General features: G+C 46.1%; 1 protein-coding gene and 1 long non-coding RNA gene across 16 annotated transcripts in view; one reads left to right on the top strand and one right to left on the bottom strand.

Annotated features, from left to right (window-relative positions):
* The window catches only part of SH3KBP1 (SH3 domain containing kinase binding protein 1), a 339638-nt gene that overhangs the window by 283211 nt on the left and 36427 nt on the right, over positions 1 to 20000 (top strand). For all 15 annotated transcript variants that reach the window (XM_025438119.3, XM_035711695.2, XM_025438092.3 and 12 more), the window contains 3 exons: positions 219 to 270; positions 3391 to 3471; positions 6561 to 6720. In XM_025438119.3, coding sequence (XP_025293904.2) covers positions 219 to 270; positions 3391 to 3471; positions 6561 to 6720 — 293 coding nt within the window. The remainder of the gene's footprint in view (positions 1 to 218; positions 271 to 3390; positions 3472 to 6560; positions 6721 to 20000) is intronic.
* On the bottom strand, positions 267 to 17397 carry LOC112653865 (uncharacterized). Its single transcript, XR_003132588.3, has 3 exons — positions 16866 to 17397; positions 16454 to 16525; positions 267 to 431 (listed from the first exon to the last, which is right to left on the bottom strand). It is a non-coding gene; the product is annotated as an uncharacterized LOC112653865 (long non-coding RNA).

Here is a 20000-nt window from a genome sequence, read left to right as displayed (position 1 = left end):
TCAGAGTTTTGTTTTGCAGACTGAATTTATTTTAGTGTTGGTTTAAAGGTGCCAAAACTTGACATCCCCGGAGAGAGACTTGCTCAATTTTTGGAGAGCTCCTCTGGACTGTCCAAACTACATCTAGAAAACAATGTCTGTGGTCCTTATGTGACAGGCCAACGATCTTGTTGGCTTGCCAACGATCTCATGTGTTATCATTTTGATTAATTTTTCAGAGACCCAAGAAGCCGCCTCCTCCATCCGCTCCTGTCATCAAGCAAGGGGCAGGTAATGTGCTTCCTTTCTAGACACAACGTGCATCTTTCTGTGTGTATTTACAGCACCCTTGGTAGAGCTTAAAGTTCTTAGATCCTTTTGCCATGGATTACCAAATTGGAAAGTTACCACTTGGTCTCAACAGGCAGATTTTAAATATACTGCTGTTTTTCCTAAAAAATAAACATATCATTAAAATGTATCCCTGGTACGGTGAAAAAAATCTAGCCTCCCAAATGAATAACCAAAAAAATTTTGCTTTGGAGTAAACCAGGGTGTTTTTTCTCTTTTATTTTTTCTATTTCTAATCAACTGCTTTTGAGGAAAGAACTTAATTGTCCTGCTTTTGCCCATGCCCACCTAATCTTGAGGGTCAGCTTGGGGAGGATCACTTCCCACGGGTCATAGCCTTACCACGTATGTACAGTGGTGCTGAATTTTTAACCAAAAAAAAAATTGTGTGGTAAACCAAAATTTGTACTTATTTCACTTACCCCCTCCAACAAAAAATGTTATTCTAGCAACAAATACTTTTCCTCATGATACTTTTTTTTTTATCTTTAAAAGAGTCCAGTTCACTTTTTTCTATGTAGTTCAGCTACTAAGGTTGAATAATATAGGAAGACTTGATATGGTTGGACATTTGGTAACTCATTGTACACGGGATTCTCATACATAAAAATGATCCTTCATATTTCCCCATAGAACTCCTCTTTATAATTGTTAAGAACTAATTATGAGGAGAAATTCCTCCATGAATAACTAGTTAAGTGACATTTTAAAAAATTAACAACTAAAACAGAAGAAGAGTAGGGGTATTTTTAGTTCTGCATATTAATAACTGTGAAATTTCTATAGCATTTGAAGTATGAATAAATTTCCAGATTGGTTTATTCACAGATTTATTAAGGAGTGATTTTTTTAAAGTTTTTTTTTGGCCCACCGAGTTGTGGGGGAAATCCGTTTGATCCCAAATTCCTTTTCCATTCCCTTTAGCATAGTTGAGAATTACGGAGATTAAGCCCTGAAATGAGGTGTTAATTACATCTCTGGCTCCGCCCCCATCCTCGTTTGCATTGAGCAGTTTAATTTTGCCACCTAGTGGTTCACACTGGATCAATATTTTGTTGTGCTGAAATTAAAGCTCACTGTTGATTTGCATTTCTCTGACTACCTTTTTCCTCGAGGCCTTGGTGATGGATTACAGACCAAGGAGATGAACTGAGTGGCCCAAGGCTCAAGTCGCCTAGAATGTAACTAGGATTGGATTCTTCGTGGTAGCAGGATTGTCAATTCCTCCTGCATCTCTAGGAATGATAACGAACTTCTTCATTATCTTTAGAAGCCTAGATTATAGCATGATAGGCAAATTCTTTTCCTTTTAAAGCAATTTTATGAAAGGTTATGCTGGAGCTCTGTGGGGCAAAGCAATATGGCATTTAATTTTCCTAGATCCCTACTGCTCATTTATCCTACTGAATGATCCTGGGAATTGCTTTGTGACAGGGAGGTAGATATTTATATTTTCTCTATCATAAGCTTTCGTGTTTGATTATTTGATTAAAAAAGAAGATGTGGAATTGACAGAAATTAGAGTGTTTAATTTATAGTGAATCATTAAGGAAATTTAGGTAAAATGTGCTCAGTGGATTTTTTTTTTTAGTTCTTTTGGTTTCTGATGCTGTGTAATTGAGATTTTAGTACCAAGCACCAATCCATAGGGATGGGCATGTAAGGAATTCGTCCAGCATTCAAGCAAGTCTATCAGTCTGAGGAGTACTTGTGATTGGTTTCATGCTTTAGCTATTTTTCAAGTGTTCTTATGCACCTGAGGCCACAGACACTGCTGAAGACCCCAGCTGAGGGAGCAGCTGCAGTCCACTCGGCCATACAGGTGTATTTGGGGAAATGTAATATGTAACATTTGAAGCATTCAGACACAGATTGACAGGACTGAGGGAGAACCACATATCTTCACTGCACATCCCTCCACTTAAAAATTGCTGCTTAACAAACTACCCCAAATATTGTGGCAGAAAACAACTATCTTCTTATGTCCACAGATTCTGGGGTCAGGAATTTGAGCAGAGCATGGCCAGGACATCTTGTCTCTCTGCTCCCTGATATTTGGGGCCTCAGCTGGGAATGCTGGGCCAGCTGAGGCTGGAGGGACCACTTTGGAGATGGCTGCTTTGCTCTCATGTCTGGCTCCCCTTGGTAGGAGTGGCTGGAGGGCTGGGCTCAGTGGGGGCTGTAGACCAAACTGTCTACACATGGCCTCTTAAGTAGGCCTCAGGGCTAGGGGCTTCTCACATGGAAGCTCAGTATTCCAGCAAATAAAGCAAACACTATACCGTCTTTTGTGACACAGCCTTGGAAATTATATGCTATCATATTGGCCACTGGTTGAAGCAGTCACAAACCTACCCACATCCCAGACAGGGGACATAGACTTCATCTCTTAATGGGAGGGGTAGCAAACAATTTGAGGCCATATTTTAAAACTGCTACAACATAGAATCCAGGTCCCTGTGAAATTTCTTTTTATTTGTAGAGCAATAGCCAGTGACCCACTATTTGCATATTTTAATGATTGACTTGTCTATACATATTTTCCACCCACACCCAGTGGTTTCCTGTGACTGTTTTGATGCCTAAGGAAGTCAGATTTAAATATCAGAAAATATTAGTGGCGTTCTTATAAATTAAGGATGTATATAGGCAGGCAAACTAAACAGCATAGGCCAGAAGTGGCTTCTGCTATTTCTTTTTTTTTTTTTTTTAATTTTTTATTTATTTATGATAGTCACACACACAGAGAGAGAGAGAGAGGCAGAGACATAGGCAGAGGGAGAAGCAGGCTCCAGGCACCGGGAGCCTGATGTGGGATTTGATCCCGGGTCTCCAGGATCGCGCCCTGGGCCAAAGGCAGGCGCCAAACCGCTGCACCACCCAGGGATCCCGCTTCTGCTATTTCTAAGTGGCTTTTATTTGCCAGGTAATGCCAGTGCTCAGCTTAGGGGGAAAAAGTCTATTGACTTTGCTGCATTTGATAAATATTTAAAATGCTGGTGTGTCTAATAAATGGTTAGAGAAAACATGTTCTGATCACTGTTATCCTTTCCCCCATAGGTACCACTGAGAGAAAACATGAAATTAAAAAGATACCTCCTGAAAGACCGGAAACACTTCCAAATAGAACAGAAGAAAAAGGTATGAAATCATGTCTTCACTGGCACTGATAGGAAACCCATCCCTCATAGGGCTAGTCCACATTACCCACAGTTTGTTTTGGGGTGGGGTTAAGGGTGGGATATGGTGATTATGTTTTTATTTTGGTTGCTTTTAAATATTCCATTTCTAAGGAAATAGGAGAAAAGGTTATGTGGTGCTTCTTTGGGCCAGAATTCCTCATAAATGAAAAACAACCAGCCCAGTCACTTAACACATTGGGTTTCTTCCATCCTGGTCTTCCTGCCATTGCTGTCCTCCCTTCACCAGTGACATCCGGAAGTCCAGGTGCAAACTGGAAGTTTTCTAAGGGCCTGGATGGATCCACCTCTCCCATGCCCAGTGCTCCAGGGTGCTTATTCACTGTTGACAGGTGGATGGGACTGAGAGAAATTCCCATCCAGACAAGTGAAAAACTGTCATCCTTGGTCACTGCTGGACTTTCGACTCTGGCTACTATGTCACAGACACATGTCCTTTGTAAAGAATCCTGGGGGGCAGAGGGCATAGCAAAACTGGGAGAAGCAGCTCAGGGCCCTAATGTCATCTGAAGGGAATGATTTCACCGGTCTCACACAGTCAGCTTTACAGATGTGTTTGACTCCTACTGTTCTGAGTGTGTCTCCCAAAGAAATCTGCATGCTGTGGAAGGGCTCATTTTGTTAGGTGTCTAAGATTTGATTGATCACACATTTTATGGGAAAAGTGCTCTGTTATTATTATGAACAGGAGGCAGAGCAAATCCCATTTTAAATAGCAGTTATTTGGAAGTCACAAGAGAAATGCTGAATTAATGAATGTAATTATTTGGAGGTGCTCCTGGGTGGCCTCATGAAATTTTATTATGAAATTTAATATTTTCTATCAGCCTGCCAAAAGTTCTACCAATGTTGCCAGCTCTTAAGAAGTTACATCTCTTTCTTTCTCAGTGAACACTTAAAATTTGAGTTGTGGAACCTCATTGAGAAGGCCAGTTCTGTGTCCCAGATCAGTGAAAAAACAGCCGTGTGTGTATCACACAAACAGCCCTTTGAGGAGAGCGTGTGCTGTGACATAGCCAAACATTGCCCTCCGTCCACATGGAGGACACATGCCTAGTTTCTGGCTAACAGCCAGGCTCCATGATAAGGACACTTCCTGCTCTGTTCCACGCTGACTAACATAAGGACCCAGCTTACATGTGAACAACTGCCCTAGTTGGCTGGCCAAGTGGCCACGCACTTCTGGTTCCTTCCACTCCTATGGTTCCTTGCTCAGTGCCGCAGTGGGTCTGGAAGGCAGAAACCCTGTCAGAAGCAACAGGGAAGCCAGACAGCCAGACAGCCAGCCCTACCCTGAGACTTGGCCTCCCTGTGAGGTGGCCACAAATCCCCCTCCCATTTGTTCTGCAGGCTGGCAGAAGGGGGGGCCCCAGTCCCTCCCAGCAGAAGGAATCTCCCCTCCTTTGCATTTCAGCCAAGCCCTTCCTCCTCTGGTCCCCATGGACAATAAATGAGTTCCCAGCATTCCTGGATGGAGGATATTCCCCTACTAAAATGTGGGAATAAGCACAGTGATATCTGTATAGTAACTGGTGGGCCTCTTAACACTTTTGCCGATCAGCCTGGGCCCCTGAACAATATGAGTTTGTGTTTACAAGCAAAACGTGTTCAGAGTTCCAGCTTACAAGTGAACACAGGAAACCTGCCTGTCCTCCAGTGGGCAACTCTCTGAAGTTCCATCTTTATAAGGAAGAATGTGGGTACATGCTTTAAAAAAAGATTTTATTTATTTATTCATGGGAGACACAGAGAGAGAAGCAGGCTCCTCCCAGGGAGACTGATGTGGGACTCGATCCCCGGACCAGGATCAAACCCTGAGCCAAAGGCAGACACTCAACCGCTGAGCCACCCAGGCATCCCCTGGATACATGCTTTTTATACCACACCCAGGGCAAGGCTAATTGAGGATAGAAAACACAAAGCTGTCCATCATGCTGCTGCTCAGGTGGCCCCCAGATCTGACTTTATTATTTTTTTTATTTGTCCTTTCTTTATTGAGCTATGGTCATGGAGACCATCCCAATTTTTCATAAAATCGTCTCAATACTGCTGCAACATCATGGCATAAAAGATTCAAAGTGCCACCAGACATAAGGACCAGAGTTTTTTTTATCATAAACTATGAGGCTAGGTAATGTTTAAATGGGAATATTTGATATGGATGGTCAGATGAAAGATACCAAAATGTCACCAGATCTGACTTTAACCTCATTCTAATAGCTGTCTCCAAGAATCCTTGGGAACCAAATACCTGTGACACCCCAGTTTGTCTTCCAAGTTCAAACTGTGCACAAAAAGAATCCAGAATTAGCTCTTTGTTCCCAGAAATGCACCCCCCCCCCCGCCTGTTTTACTGGCTCATGGCCCTTTACACAGGCTGACCTGAGAGGCATCAGGCCCGTTTCCTCCCCACACCCAGCAGGTCCTGTGGGTCCTTCGCCAAACTCATCACCATTTGCTGAACACCTGCTCTGTGCCAGGCACCAGGTAGGATCTAGAGAGAGGACCAGACGCGGGCCCCAGCCTTGAAGGCTGACATCCTACAGGTACTGGCAGGCATGCACACACCCAGCAAGTAGCCAAGTGGAGCCCATTTATAAAGGGCTGCCTTTCTGGCCTCAGGTGAGGAAGTAAGAAAGTCTACCTCTGAGGGTGAGTTCGGCGGTTGAGAAGGGAATGTGACAGGGTCACGGTTCAGCCAGGCTGATGAGCAGGCCTGAAAAGGATGAGCAGGAGTTCACCGAGGGTGGGCAGTGGCCAGAGGGCCCTGCAGGGGCAGAGTCTGGCACAGGCAAAGGCCAACAGCGGGCTGCAGCTGCTGAGGGGTTTTTCCTGACTTGATAAAAAATAAACAATGCTCTAAAAATACATAGATAAATAAAAGTTAAAAAAAAAAAAACGATGCTCTTCACCTTTGCAGACAGCATCAGTGACTTTTTTAAAGCAGGAAACCAGCAATCTGCCCCTAAGTACTGTCACTTACACTAGGTCTCTCTGTCTTCTTTATGCTTTTTAAACGATGACTTAAAGAAAGACCAGAGAGAGAGCCAAAACTGGACTTACAGAAGCCTTCCGTTCCTGCCATACCGCCAAAAAAGCCTCGGCCACCCAAGACCAATTCTCTCAGCCGACCGGGTGCACTGCCTCCCAGGAGGCCTGAACGACCAGTGGGTCCCCTGACCCACACCAGGTACTGCTCTGCTCTTGCCACTGGGGACGGGCGAGGGTGGGCCACGCGTCACAGGAGAGGGACCTCAAGTGCAGCAGAGCTAAGGGAATGGGGGACAAAGCTGCCCTTCCACCTTCTAGCAAAGCTGTCTGAAGACTCCGGCTACTTCTGTCTTGCTCCTGTGCTTGGGCAGAAGTTGGTTTGAGGCTGGGAGGCACAGTGCAGATTTTAAAATTAACAGCCAGAGAACAGGGGTCCCGCATGTAGGCTCTGCTCACACACAGGGATGTTCCCTGTGCTTCCTTAGGGCAGCCAGCTGCCCTTCAGACTGGAAATGTGGGTATCACACCCACCTTCATCCCCTGGATGTCCCCCTGGCCTCAGGTGTGCACATCTCACTGGGAGCTCCATCCCCTGACCGCTGACCCTGCTCTGTGGTGCTTCTTTCCCCATCCCCAGGCTCCCTCTGCCCTAGACTGCACAGCCCTATTTGTGGAACCAAGGACTTGGCATGGCAAATGGTGTCTTATTGTACATGTCTCCCAACTATGAGACCCTCAGAGGAAAGGGCCATGCTTTGTTTAGGCAGGAATTCTAAGATAGGCCTGGCACAACTCAAATTTGTTCACTGGCTGGCTGGACACACGTGTCACTAGTGGGAAATCAAAGTTGGACATTGTGCTTCCAGACCTGAGATGCCCACCATGGAGCAAAGGAGTGTTGTGTTCTCTCTACAAGTTAATTGCCAGAACTTTCTACCCTTATGTGTGTATCATGTGTTGGTGTCGTATACCCAGAGCAAGCTGGTGCCCTGGAGGTCTTTACATGTGCCTGTTGACAATAGTCACTCACCAAATTTTTGTTCTTTTGGGCCAAGTTTGCATGGTGAGAGCCTCATGGGGCTTCAGCACCCTGGTGGTGGAGTCAGGCAGGCTTCCAGGTTTGCGTCTCACCTTACCTCAAAACCCATGAGCCTCAGTATGTCAATGCCCCTTTGCACCTCACTTTGTCCATCTGTACATTGAGGATGAGAATGGAATGCACCCAAAAGGATAGGACAGGATAATTCCCAAGTATGCAGCCCCATGCTTGTAAATCAATGTTAGTTTCATTGTCATTCTTATTTTTTTAAGGCCTTACTTTTGAGTAATCTCTACCCCCAATGTGGGGCTTGAACCCACAACTCCCAGATCAAGAGTTGCACACTCCACTGACTGAGCCAGCCAGGCACCCCTCATTATCATTCTTATTATTGCATGTTACACTGGGTCTACTGCAGTGAAACAACAATAGCTCATTTACTTCTTAGGAAACAATGTTTAAATTGTGGTAAGTACACATAACATAAAATTTACCATCATAACCATTGGTAAGTGTACAGTTTAGTGGCATCATTGTTGTGCAACTGCTACCATCCATCTGTAGACCTCTTTTCATCTTACAAAACTAAAACTATGTACCCATTAAACGCTGACTCCCCTTCCCCCTGCCCCAGGCCCTGCCAGCCCCAAGTGTATAGTTGGCCTTTGAACATGCAGGGTTAGGGGCACTGACTCCCGTGCAGTTGGAAATCCACTTTGACTCCCCAGAGACGTCACTACTAATAGCCTACTGTTGACCAGAAGCTTTACCAATAATGTAAAGAGTCGATTAACACATAGTTTATATGTTCTGTGTATTATAGGCTATATTCTTACAATAAAGGAAGCTAGAGAAAAGAAAATATTATTAAGAAAATGATAAGGAAGAGAAAACACATTTATAGTACTGGCTGTATTGAAAAAAATCATGTGTAAGTGGACATACACAATTCAAACCAGTGTTGTTCAAGGGTCAACTCTACTTTCTATGTCTGTGAATGTGACTATTCTAGATGCCTCATGTAAGTGGAATTATACAACATTTGTCTTTTTATGACTGGCTTATTTCACTTAGCCTGATCGCCCCAACGTTCATCCACATGATAGTGTGACTCACTCTTAAAAACAACACAGTTGCCCACATATTGAGGCAGGTAGCCATGTGAGTGGTTGAGAAATGTCAGAATCTCAGCCGACTGTGGTGGACACACATAAGCCCACGTGTGGGAGGCCGGCTGCCCAGCTGAACACGCAGCCAGTTACCTCAGGGTGAGCCCATTGGAGTGGCAGCTCGTTCACCTGTGTTGTTCTACGGGCATCTCCCAAGGTCAAAACAGCTGCCTGCTATCATGGCCCATGGGGCGACTAATGGGACCAGGGCCATTGTTGAGTTTGTCAGGCTCTACACGTCATGCCCTCTTCTACCGACAGATAGAAGGCTTTGTGCACATGTGTACAACAGGCCACTTGGCAGCCCCAGTGGCCTCAGCTCAGGCCTCTTCAGCAGCTTGGTTGACCCAGAAGCTAGCAATCCAGGAGAAAAAGTTTACATAAACCTAAGTGCTTCTGAAGAGAATATGAGCTACACAGAGAGACTGGAGAGCAAAGGTTGCACATCACCTTGTGGTGGGTGAAAGGGGAACAGAAGGCCCTCTCTGCCAAGTTCTGTTAGTCTTCCAGGGTCTACAGACATTTCCCTTAAGTCAGTAACAATTTCCAGAATATTCCCATTGTTTTAATCTGATCTGAAGAGAAGTACAACTCCAGTGGCTTCTTTGCCTTCGAAGGTTGTTCTCAACCCTCTCATCGTGGGATAGGTACAGGCTTAGTGAGCCATCAGTTAGACCTGAATGCAAGGGGGAAGTAAATTATAACAGTTGACCTTCTGGGCTCACCGAAGCCCCCTTCCTGCCTCTGCCTAGCTCTTCTCTGCCTCCAGCTCTCCCGTCATCTGCTTGGCAGTTAGAAGTATGGATCGCTGGGGAAGATACTTGAGCAGGGCTGTGTATAGAAGCCAGTGGGAAAGCTAACTGTTCTTGATGTGTGCGGCTTCCCACTCGCCTTGTGGTGGCTCAGTCCCCAGGGCACTCGGTTTGCAGAAAGGGAACAAGGGAAGAGAGCCCCTGGCTTCTTTCCTGAAAATCCTAGGAAGTGGCAGACCAGGCAAGGCTGGGAGTTACTTGGGAAGCCAGTACCTGCTTTGGCTACTTGGTCAGCCAGTTGAAGGGAGGACAGTACCTTTTCCAACTTGATGAATGTGAAATTTGAGCGTGGGTCAGAATCACCTGGAGACCTTGTTCAAACAGATGGCTGGGCCCACCCCCCCCACACACCTTTGCTGACTTGGTAGGTCTGGGCTGGGCCTGGGAACTTACATTTCCATCAAGCGCCTAGGTTGTAATCTCCATGCTGCTGGCTCACATCCACACTATGAGAACTCCTGGTCTAGATCCTCCCAAGTTTTTGATGGTGCCCTCCCCTTCCCTCGCTGCCTCTAATGCACCTGTTAATGCTCCCCGAATTCAAAGCCCACTTAGCACACCCAGCTTCTGGAAGCCTTCCCTTATTTCTCATGATTGCTCTCTCTTCCAAATGCCTGACACCCCATGTTTAGCCTAGTGTGGGGCCCCATGCTGTGCCACTTGGGATGCTCACACCCCCGGACTCCTTTACCAGATTTAAAGCAGATCAAGAGTGTGTTTTGTCATCTCCACATGCTTTACAAGGTTGAGCATATGGTAGTGGCTCATTTAACACACTTGTTGAATGCCATGGTTCCTACAAAGGGAGGGAGGTGCCAGTGCTTGCATTTTGTTCACTTTTGCCTCTCCTGTCATCCTTCCCAGGCCCTGTACAAGCTCTGTAGCACATGTGTGTCATGTTCTAAGTTACATAATGTGCCATGGATTTCAACATTAAAAACTTTAAGAAGATCAAGGAAAGGCTTATCATTTATCAATACCTCATGCACTTCATATTTTTTGCTAAGCAGTTATGTTGGACAACCAACCCATATATTGGTTTATGAACTTGTCTTGTTCTGCCCAATTAGTTGAGGTAGGAATGTTCACATCAAACAGTTTTGTGTAAGTGGTCCTCCAGAGAAAAGGTACTGTCTGCTGTGTGAAGCCAAATCATCTCTATAATTTACTTGACCAGATGGATGGATTGACAGTTGAATACATGGACACACAGTCATTATTTTCCATTCTTATGGGGAACGAGGCATTGCCACTCTAGCTGGAGTGTCTGGGCTTTCACTTGCTCTCACCAGCCAGAAAGCTTGCTGCCAAATGTGGCTTCCAGAAGAGATTGGTTTCTTTCCATTTAGACAGGAAGTAGTATCTTTTAGAATAAAGAAATACATAAGTTTAGGAAGAAGGGAATCCTTTTTAGATACAGTTGCTTAACAGAAATGTATTGAGGGGCCACTGTGTGCAAGGCACTGTCCTAGATCTCACTAATGTTGGGGCTCAGTTGCAGATCAGTTTCCAGGAATCACATCTGGGAGAAGTAGAATGACACCCAAGCACAGTTTTGTGTCCAGTCTGAGCAAATGGAAGCATGCCATTAACATATTTACCCATTGGTAAGAATATTCTTCCAATTTCCAGAAAGTAAGTTAAGATGGAATTTTAACAGGAAAAAAATTGTTTTAAAGAAAAATTTAATACCAGAGTTGATTTAAAAATTGAATGATGGGGGATCCCTGGGTGGCTTAGCGGTTTGGCCCCTGCCAGGGCATGATCCTGGAGTCCCAGGATCGAGTCCCACATCAAGCTTCCTGCATGGAGCCTGCTTCTCCCTCTGCCTATGTCTCTCTCTCTCTCTCTCTCTCTCTCTCTCTCTCTCTCTGTCATGAATAAATAAATAAAATCTTTTTTAAAAAATTGAATGATGGGGCACCTGGATGGTTCAGTCAGTTAAGTGTCTGACTCTTGATTATGACCTTAGAGTCATAGGATTGAGCCCCCACATCGAGATCGAGCCCCACTTCAAGCTCTGCACCAGGTGTGGAGCCTACTTAAGATCCTCTTTCTCTCTCTCCCTCTGCCCCTCTTCCTGCCTTGTTCTCTTAAGAAAAATTGAATGATGATAGGAGATTCCACTAGGCTCTAAGTACCTCCTTTGAAAGTATGCACCTTGGGGATGTTGTCATTATTATTTCCCAGTGTGCGAAGACAGGCTACACATCTCAGGCGTTGGTGGTGCAACAAGCATTCTGTCTACCCGCATTTTCACACGTGAGAAAATGGAGGCTCAAAAGTATAGAGCCTATTCATTTGTCTGAATATTTGATCATAAAAATATTTCAATCAACAGAACATACCTAAACCTTTTTGTATGTGTGTGTACACACACAAGGAACATGTGATGTTATATGTCTAATAATGTAATAAATATGGGTTCAGAAACCTCTGTGAAAGGAGGACCTGAAACTTGGGAGAGGGTCCAAAAGGAAAAGGAAAAAGAAAAATCCAAGGAAATGCTAGAGAGAAGCAGGTAGCTCTAAGCTTTAGTAATTACATGTGGTGGGAGGCAGCGAGCCAGGAACCTGAGGGGCAGGGCAGGTGTGTGCCTTCAAAAGAAAATAATCCTAATAGGGAAAGAGGTTGAAGTGGGTTAGAACAGGTTTGTTAATCCTCCCAAACACAGATACCTCAATTTGTACTATTTTTTCACTTTCTTCCCAAGGAGCAGGGAGGCTGGAGCAGAACCTTTGTTCTGAGTTACAAGGGAGTCTTGCGTGTTGTCTGCTATTGTGTGTCCAGCACAGAGCAGTGTGTGCTTTCCAAGTGCGGGGGCGGGGGGGTGGCAGGTGACTGGCAGGGCGGGGGAAGGCGAGGCTGGTGTTCTGGGGGCCTTGAGTGGTAGACAGGGGGTCTGGGATGGAGGTGTAGGAAGTAAAGCTGAAAGGCTTAAGGAGGAGGTGAGGTGAGCAAGCAGAGTGAGAAAAGCCGATGGCTGGAACAGGAGAGGCTAGTCAGAAAAGGGAGGTGTGTGCTCACAACTTCAGAGGTAGAGTAGGTCTGAAGGGGCCCTTATCCACAGAGAGAGGGGTTATAAATCTGGGTGCCTGAAGATGAATGAAGGTCATAAAGACTGAAGGGACCAGGGGGAAGCGGGGCTGGCATCGAGGATGGATTGCCCACATGGCTGTCATAGGCTTAGGAAGATGGCAAGAGCCAAAGTGAGGTGAAGCCGATGTTCCAGAAGCCAGTGTCCTCCCAGAGGGATGTTGGTGTGTTCTGGGAGTTGAAGACACGCAGTGATTAGAAAGATTCTACAGTCAGGGTGGCGGTGGGCCATTCAGAGAGGAGGTCGTGGATATGGCAGGGGGATTGTTACGGTGGCTCAAGCATCCTGAGGGGCACCGTGCCTTGACCTCAGATGTGGAAGCATGTGTCAGAGGAGGGCTCTCAGTGAGAAAGTGGATATTTGGGTCTTGGACACCAGGCTGTGGGCCAGACCTGTGCCACTTGGAGATGGCTATTGCTTTAAACGTAAAACCCATGAGGTACTTTTCCCGTGATGGGCTGGAAGTTCCACCACAGAAACTAAAACACCAGATCCAGTGGGGAGGACAGTGGAATTGCAAGATTTTTACTTGTAATGAAGATGGAGCCTGGATTTCAGAGAAACACTGGGAGATAAGAGGCCGAGGAGCTCTGAGACATTTGAGCTTGAGGCAAAGATTAAGTAAACATTTATATGCCAAACATCAACTCCGTGCTTAGGGAAGGGCAGATATCTCTCTTGAGACCAATTTACCTACACGGAAGTTCATTTTTCTTTAGATTTACACAGGCAGCCCAGCTGCTCCAACCCCTGGGGTTCCAACTAAACAAGAAATAAGCTCACAGGTCCCGATCACTCTGTGGGGGGTCTGGCCCCCATGCTTACCACAAGAAAGCATTTAAGAAGACTTCTTTGCTCTTACTAGGTATAAACCAATCAATCAATCAATCAAAAAGGTAGGAGAGAAAGGTAGCTGGCTCATGCAAATGCTCCCTAAGCAGGCAGGTAAAATGTGCACTTGGGTGCTTCGGCCATCATTTTGAGTTTGGATTACTGAAGTATTCAAAGTGTGTTTTCAAAGAGTCCTAGTGGTGCATCACGTGGTGTTGGAGTGTTTCCTTTCTTTTCCACAAATCAGGTGCGAGACATGTCTTTAGAGAATTTAGGAGAGAGATCTTGGCTGGTAGTTACAGAGGTGAGTGTTGTTGGCTCATGGATGGTACTTCCAAGCATGGAATGATCCCTCCAGGAGATTATAGAGAGAGTGGAACCAACTGTGGGGAAAGTTGTTATTTATAGGGTGAAGAAAGTATGAAGAGCCTTCAGAAAGGATAGATGGTGTATGATATCATGGAAGCCAGAAGAAAGCAATATGGAGCAACCACAGATCAGTGGGTCTCACACCTGAGAGTGCGCTGGAATCACCTGGAACTGGTTAAAACATAGATCGCTACTCCCCAAAGTGTCTAATTCACTAGACCTGGGTTAAGGCCTGGGAACCTGCATTTCTAGCAAGCTCTCAGTGCTGCTGCTGGTGGTTAGCTGACCATGCTGTGAGGACCCCACCATAGTGTGCACCCAGGAAACTGAAGGGCATCCACAGGCTTTGGTCACTAGCGTTGGCCTGGGGGCTCCCAGTCCAAGAGTTTCTATACATGGTTGGTAGCAAGAGACAGAGTTGGCATGGATTGAAGAGAGAATGGGCAGGTGGCCAAGCCCATTTGGCCTGAGAGAAACTTGGCTATGGAAAATGGCGGCTTACAGATGGATTCAGTGATGAGAGAGGAGTGTGTGTGTGTGTGTGTGTGTGTGTGTGTGTGTGCTATCATCCATTCATTACAGATATTTATCAAGTGCCTATATTTGTGACCAGGCCTTCTTCTAGGTAGTAATTAACTGTGGTAACCGGGCTAGACTTGGCTCCTGCCCACCCATTGCTTTGGAGCCAGCACACCAGGGCCAATAACCCACACCTCTACTTCCTTACCTGGTGACTTTGGAGGAGGTGTGCACCTCCCCCAGTCTCAGTTTCTGCCTCTGCAAAATGGTAGAGTGAGGCCTCCCTTGCCCAGGTGTGTAAGTTTGAACAAGCTGCAGCACTTCAGGCCCCTACCTCTTTGCCTGGCACTTGGGAGGCATTCACCTATGCATGCTTCCTTTCCTCCCCTGAGATGGCTCAGTGGGTGATCTTGGTGGGAAGGGGGTTTCCACAGGGTGACAAGTAGGTCATACACCATAGCCTCAAGGGAGGGATGAAACATGGACACTCTCAGCACACCGGCAGGTCCCTAGGGGGTGGAAGCATGAACAGCCTCCCCCAGAAGCACCTAGAGATTCAGAGGAAGCCAGGACTCAGGGAAGGCCATGACTGAAGGATGGAAGTTAATTTATGGAGCCGAGGAATCCCATAGGACACGAGAAAAGACCTGGTCACATTGTAGGGACGTCTGCTTTCTTTGCTGACCTCATTTCATGTGGTCTTTTCTTCCACTCAGCCCTAAAATGAATGTTATTTCCTGCAGCAAGAAACAACAGTAGTGATGGGGTTTGGCCCCAGCCCAGAGGCACCAGGCACAGAGGCACACTGATTGTCCTCCCAGTGATGGTCCAAATCAGGCAAGGGACCAATGGGGGATCAAGTCTCACACGTGCACGGTACCAGTTGAGTCATACCATGCTTTTTTCCATGGGCTATTTCTTTGAACACTCTTTGCTCAAGTGGCCCCTCACAAACTCTTCTGAGTCACATGATGATGAGTTCCCCCTCTTCCCGGCATCTTTAAAGCCCCTTGCCCCTCTGAGATGCCCAACTGTGGGTTTGCAGATGCGGGCTGCAAGGTCATCCTCCTTTTGCCTTTGGAGGGGTAGTGGGTTTGTGCCCTGGATGGCCTCTGGAGAGAGCCCTGTTCCCACACACACTTGCAGAGTCTGCACAAAGAACAGAGATTTGGAGGGGAATTGAGTGGGCAGTGTCCCATCACCTTCCACTGTGTCTTCACCAACTATAAATAGCCAAGCTTGTTTGTGCTCATCCAAACAAGGACGCAATACAAAGGGAAAGCTGCCAGGAAAACCACTCTGGTTCCAGCCCCTTGCTCCCCTGGCCTTGCTTGGGCTGTCCCATATTTACATAGGAGGTTCTCTGTCAAAAGTGCCTGTGTTTCCTGGGACATTTTTGGCTACCAGGTCAGTATATAAGGACTTTGCAGATATCAGCAGTGCCTTTGGCTCCTTAGTTCTCAGAAAGGGGGGGGAGGGAGCCTCCTCCTGCCCTCCCGCTGATGAGCAAAGGAAACTGGGCTTACCGCTATTATAATTTTTCCTTTCCTGATGGAAAGATCCTACCTTTCTGGGCCATGACATCCCAGGGCAGAGCTCTTCTAAAGAGTTGGCTTCACATCTGCTACCTTCACAGATGGGTGGAGTCCTCTTACAGTTGTTCATTTGAGAGAGAAGAAATCTCTAGAAGCATAAAGCATGTGCCTATGGATACTCATTTTGATTATTGCCATCCCAAGTGTGTGGGGCAAAGACAGGACTGGATGCCCGGAAGCTTCCACCTGGTTTCAGCTCTGCCAGTAATTAGCTGCATGGCCTTAGGCACGTCACTCCTGTCCTTGGAGCAAAGACCCTTGTCTGTAATAAGATAGGGGCTTGAGCTGGGGTAATGTGTGCCCAGTTCTAGTGGTCAGCCAGAGTGTGCAGTGTTACGGACAGTCAGGTGGGGAGTGGTCACTTCCTTTGGCCTCGTTTCCTTGGTACACAGTTGGACCAGCACGCGGCAAGTGCACAACGAGATGGGGTAGTTTCACATTAGAAGGGCCAATGAAACAAGGCTGTGGAGTTGGAGCAAGAAAGAAGACAGGGTAACTCACGTCATTTCTCTAGGATCTTCACATTGACATCTGCCGTCGTCCATATGTGTTGACACCTGAGTGGGATGAAAGCTGGAAACAAAACAGAGGATTTGCAGGGTATGCCTTGGTCTCCTGAGCATGAGGACAGGCCATTTCTACTTCCTTCCCTTTCCCCTTTCCCCTTTCCCCTTTCCCCTTTCCTTTCCTTTCCGTTCCTTTCCTTTCCTTTCTTTTCCTTTCCTTCTTTCCTTTCCTTCTCAGCTTATTTTCTTCCCCCTATAACAGTTTTTAGGCAGTTAAAGCCCAAACATTTATTTACATTAAGGTAATAGATCCTTCTGAGAGTGGGCAGGAGGTCTGCCAGAAAGACCTGGATTCGGGATCTTCTGTTCAGTAAGGGTCTCTTTTCCCCCCCGTCAGCCCCACTCACCTCTAAAAGGGCCATGGGTCTCTTGGGTGGCATTCGGTTGCTGCTGCTAGTGCTGTCGTTCGTTTATTTATTTGTTTGCCTCAGCTTCCTGCGCACTTCAACACCTTTTCCAGGCCACATGTCTTGGCTTAACTGTCCCAACTTGGGCTAAATTGGGCCATGCCACTGGCTGAGCTCATGTTCTCAAGGGATGCACATGGCGCATCTTCCACATTTCCGACTGTACACGCCCCATCTCATGTCTTGGTTCTGAGCGGCAAGAGCAGGCACCTCTGGGCCAGTTGAGTGTGCAGTTTTCATCTATTAGGAGTACTTTTTAACCTGGGGAGCAAAGGTGATTTCCTCAGCTGGCATGAGCTGCAGGGACACCAGCTGCCTGGCATCCTCAGTGACTCACCATTCTCACGACCGGGTGACTCAGTGAAGCAGCTTTGAGAAGTGGGCAAAAGCTTGAGCTCTGGAGTCAAAGGTAATAGGTTCAAATCCAGACCCTGCTGTCCCACTTTAATGACCTTTGGTTAGCAAGTAACTTCATGTTTCTGAGCCTCAGTTTCCTGACCTATATCATGAAAATAAAGGGCATCACAGGCAGTGGTGTCCAGGAAGCAGGCCCTGAGGCAGTATTTAGTGTGCCAGCTGTTTCAGGGTTTAGTGCCCCTGAAAGGGAGAAGGGAGCAGTGCTGGGCAGAGAGAGAAGACAAGCTGTGATACTAGCTCACCAAAGCCTTGGCCAAGTCCACACAGGGGCTGAAACAGCTCCTCTGAGTTGTCCTGTGTTGGGTGGAACTGGCCAAGATTTTTATACTGTGGCAGGTGGGCCACCCTAGCAAGGATATGCCTTGGTGGAGGAGGCTCCCTGTAACCGAGGAAGTCCCTGGAGAGGCCAACAGCACTCCCAGCAGCAGGAGCATCCAGCCCTTTACCAGAGGGGACTCCGGGCAGTGTGGCTCCGTGTCCACCATGCAGAGTAGATACTTAAAGAGATGGATGTGACCATCGAATAACAGACAATAGGAGGTTGTCCTGGTGCCTAGCTCACGATTGGCAGTCAGTGGTCAGTAGCTGCTGCTCTTATTTCTATGCCATGGTAGTTTCCACTTATTCCTACTGGTGTCCTTGAGCTAGTCAACCCATTATCTGCAATTTAGGCTCCCTGTCCAGTAGGGCAAGGAGACTTCCCTGCCAGTCGCCTGTCCAAGTCACATGTTTCGAGGGTCCATAACCAAAACTGCTGAGAAAAATACGAGACAACAGCACCATTTGGATTTAAAAATCAGAAAGGAGTAAGGGCAACCTTGTTCTGGTATCTTTGACTATATGGTAATATGCCTGCTTTCTTTTATTTTCCCCTTTTATCCAACAGCTGTGGGCATAGAAACTCAGCATACATAAACCCTCTTGGGGGCTAGAGGACTGGGTTTTTCTTTTCTCGTTGGATTTAGTAACATCCTTTTTACCAAAATGGTAGCCATGTGTCGGGCAGACTGGAGGAGAGCAGAGACCATCGAGGGCTGCAGCCTCATTGGGTGTCAGCCACTCCAAGCATGTGCTTTGGAGAATTTCAGAAATTCTGGTATTTTTCAGAACTGAAATTCATTAGCATTGTTGTAAGAGTCTATAAATACAGTGAAAAGCATTTACAAATAGACATTGTAAAACGCTTCCACACCCACAGTCTGAACACTGTCAAAACACCAGCTGCAGCTTCCTTACTTGGAAGGATCAGAACCTTTTTTAAACGACACCTACTGTGTTTTCAAAATAGGCTTGCTTCTGGCCCTGTATAGAAGATAATTTCAGCTGAAAGCCTGTGTCTGGCTCTTGGCATTCGGGATCAAGGCTCAGAGAGACGGGGGGATCCTAAGCTCCTTCCTATCAGTGCAGCTGGTGCTTTAGCATCTGGGGACAGGTCGCTCAGGGATGGTACTTCCTTTCTTCAGGTGTTCCCTCATGGCTTAGACCTCTTGGTCTAGGATTTATAACTCCACACACCCCCACCTGGTTCCCAGGTGAGCTCCAGATGTGGTCACAGGTGATGACAGGGGCACCTGTGGTCAGGGAGGTTCTTAAAGGAGTATGTAGGCAAGGGCCAGACCATCTCACCTTTGACCTTGGCAATACTCCTGCGGAGAAAGGAGAGAGAACATAAGCTGCCTGAATTGTATGGGTCTCTGTTGTTAAAAGTGAATTTTAATGAAGGAAAAATTTTACTTATAGTCTTATCCCAGAGACAACTATTATTAACATTTTGGACAATTTATTTTCCATCTTGTCCCCTGTGTATGATTTGGTTTGTTTTTCATTGGTTTTATTTAGTTAGGATCATACTGAGTATCCTACAGCTTTTGGGGGAAAAATTGCATCTATTGTACAAAAATACATGATGCATTCCCATTTCAGAACAAAGGCAAATATTCATTGATTCCACAAGTGTTTTTGAGCCCCTGCCAGGTACCAGGTGCTGAGCTGGGTGCTAAAAATCACCCATCACATTATCCAGGAATAGTCACTGTAAATATTTTTCCAGTCTTAAATAACAATCCCCCTTCCTGATACCCAAGCAGGGCATGTGGGTATATGTGCATGGAAGAGTGGGTCATTTTAACTTGCTGCTGTCCTTTGCCACTGTAATATCAGCCTTTGTCCTTCTTGTCATAATGTGTTTCTAAATATCATTTTCATGACTATATAAAAGTCCACCAAATATAGGTTACTCAACTGTTCCCCTCTTCATGAAAGATTTCAGTGTTAATTTTTCTTTATTACAAATAAGACTGTGGTCTTATTTGATCTACAAAACCCACTTGGGCATTTCAGACTATTTCTTTAGCATAGCCTCCCAGAACTGGGCCAAAGCAGATGCCCATTTTAAATGCTATTGATATACACCCTATTCTTAGAAATTACTTCTTTTTACCCTGAACCATTCCCCAAAGGCTTTGTGGTAACTTTCCAAAATGCATCTACAAGAATAAAATAGTTGAGAGTGACAGTAAGGGAGAAAATAAAGGTAGAAAAGTAATATAGCCCAAGATAAGATGAGCACAGTAATGAGCAGTAGGGTTCTCTACAGTCCCTCAAGATAGGCTCACATTTAACTGGAAGCTTCTAGCTGTCAAATCAAAGAGGGAAGTG

The sequence above is a fragment of the Canis lupus genome, chromosome X (genome assembly GCF_003254725.2).
Source record: "Canis lupus dingo isolate Sandy chromosome X, ASM325472v2, whole genome shotgun sequence".
Taxonomy (NCBI): domain Eukaryota; kingdom Metazoa; phylum Chordata; class Mammalia; order Carnivora; family Canidae; genus Canis; species Canis lupus.
The sequence above is the reverse complement of the archived record's forward strand: the minus strand, read 5'-3'. Positions and strand labels throughout refer to the sequence as shown.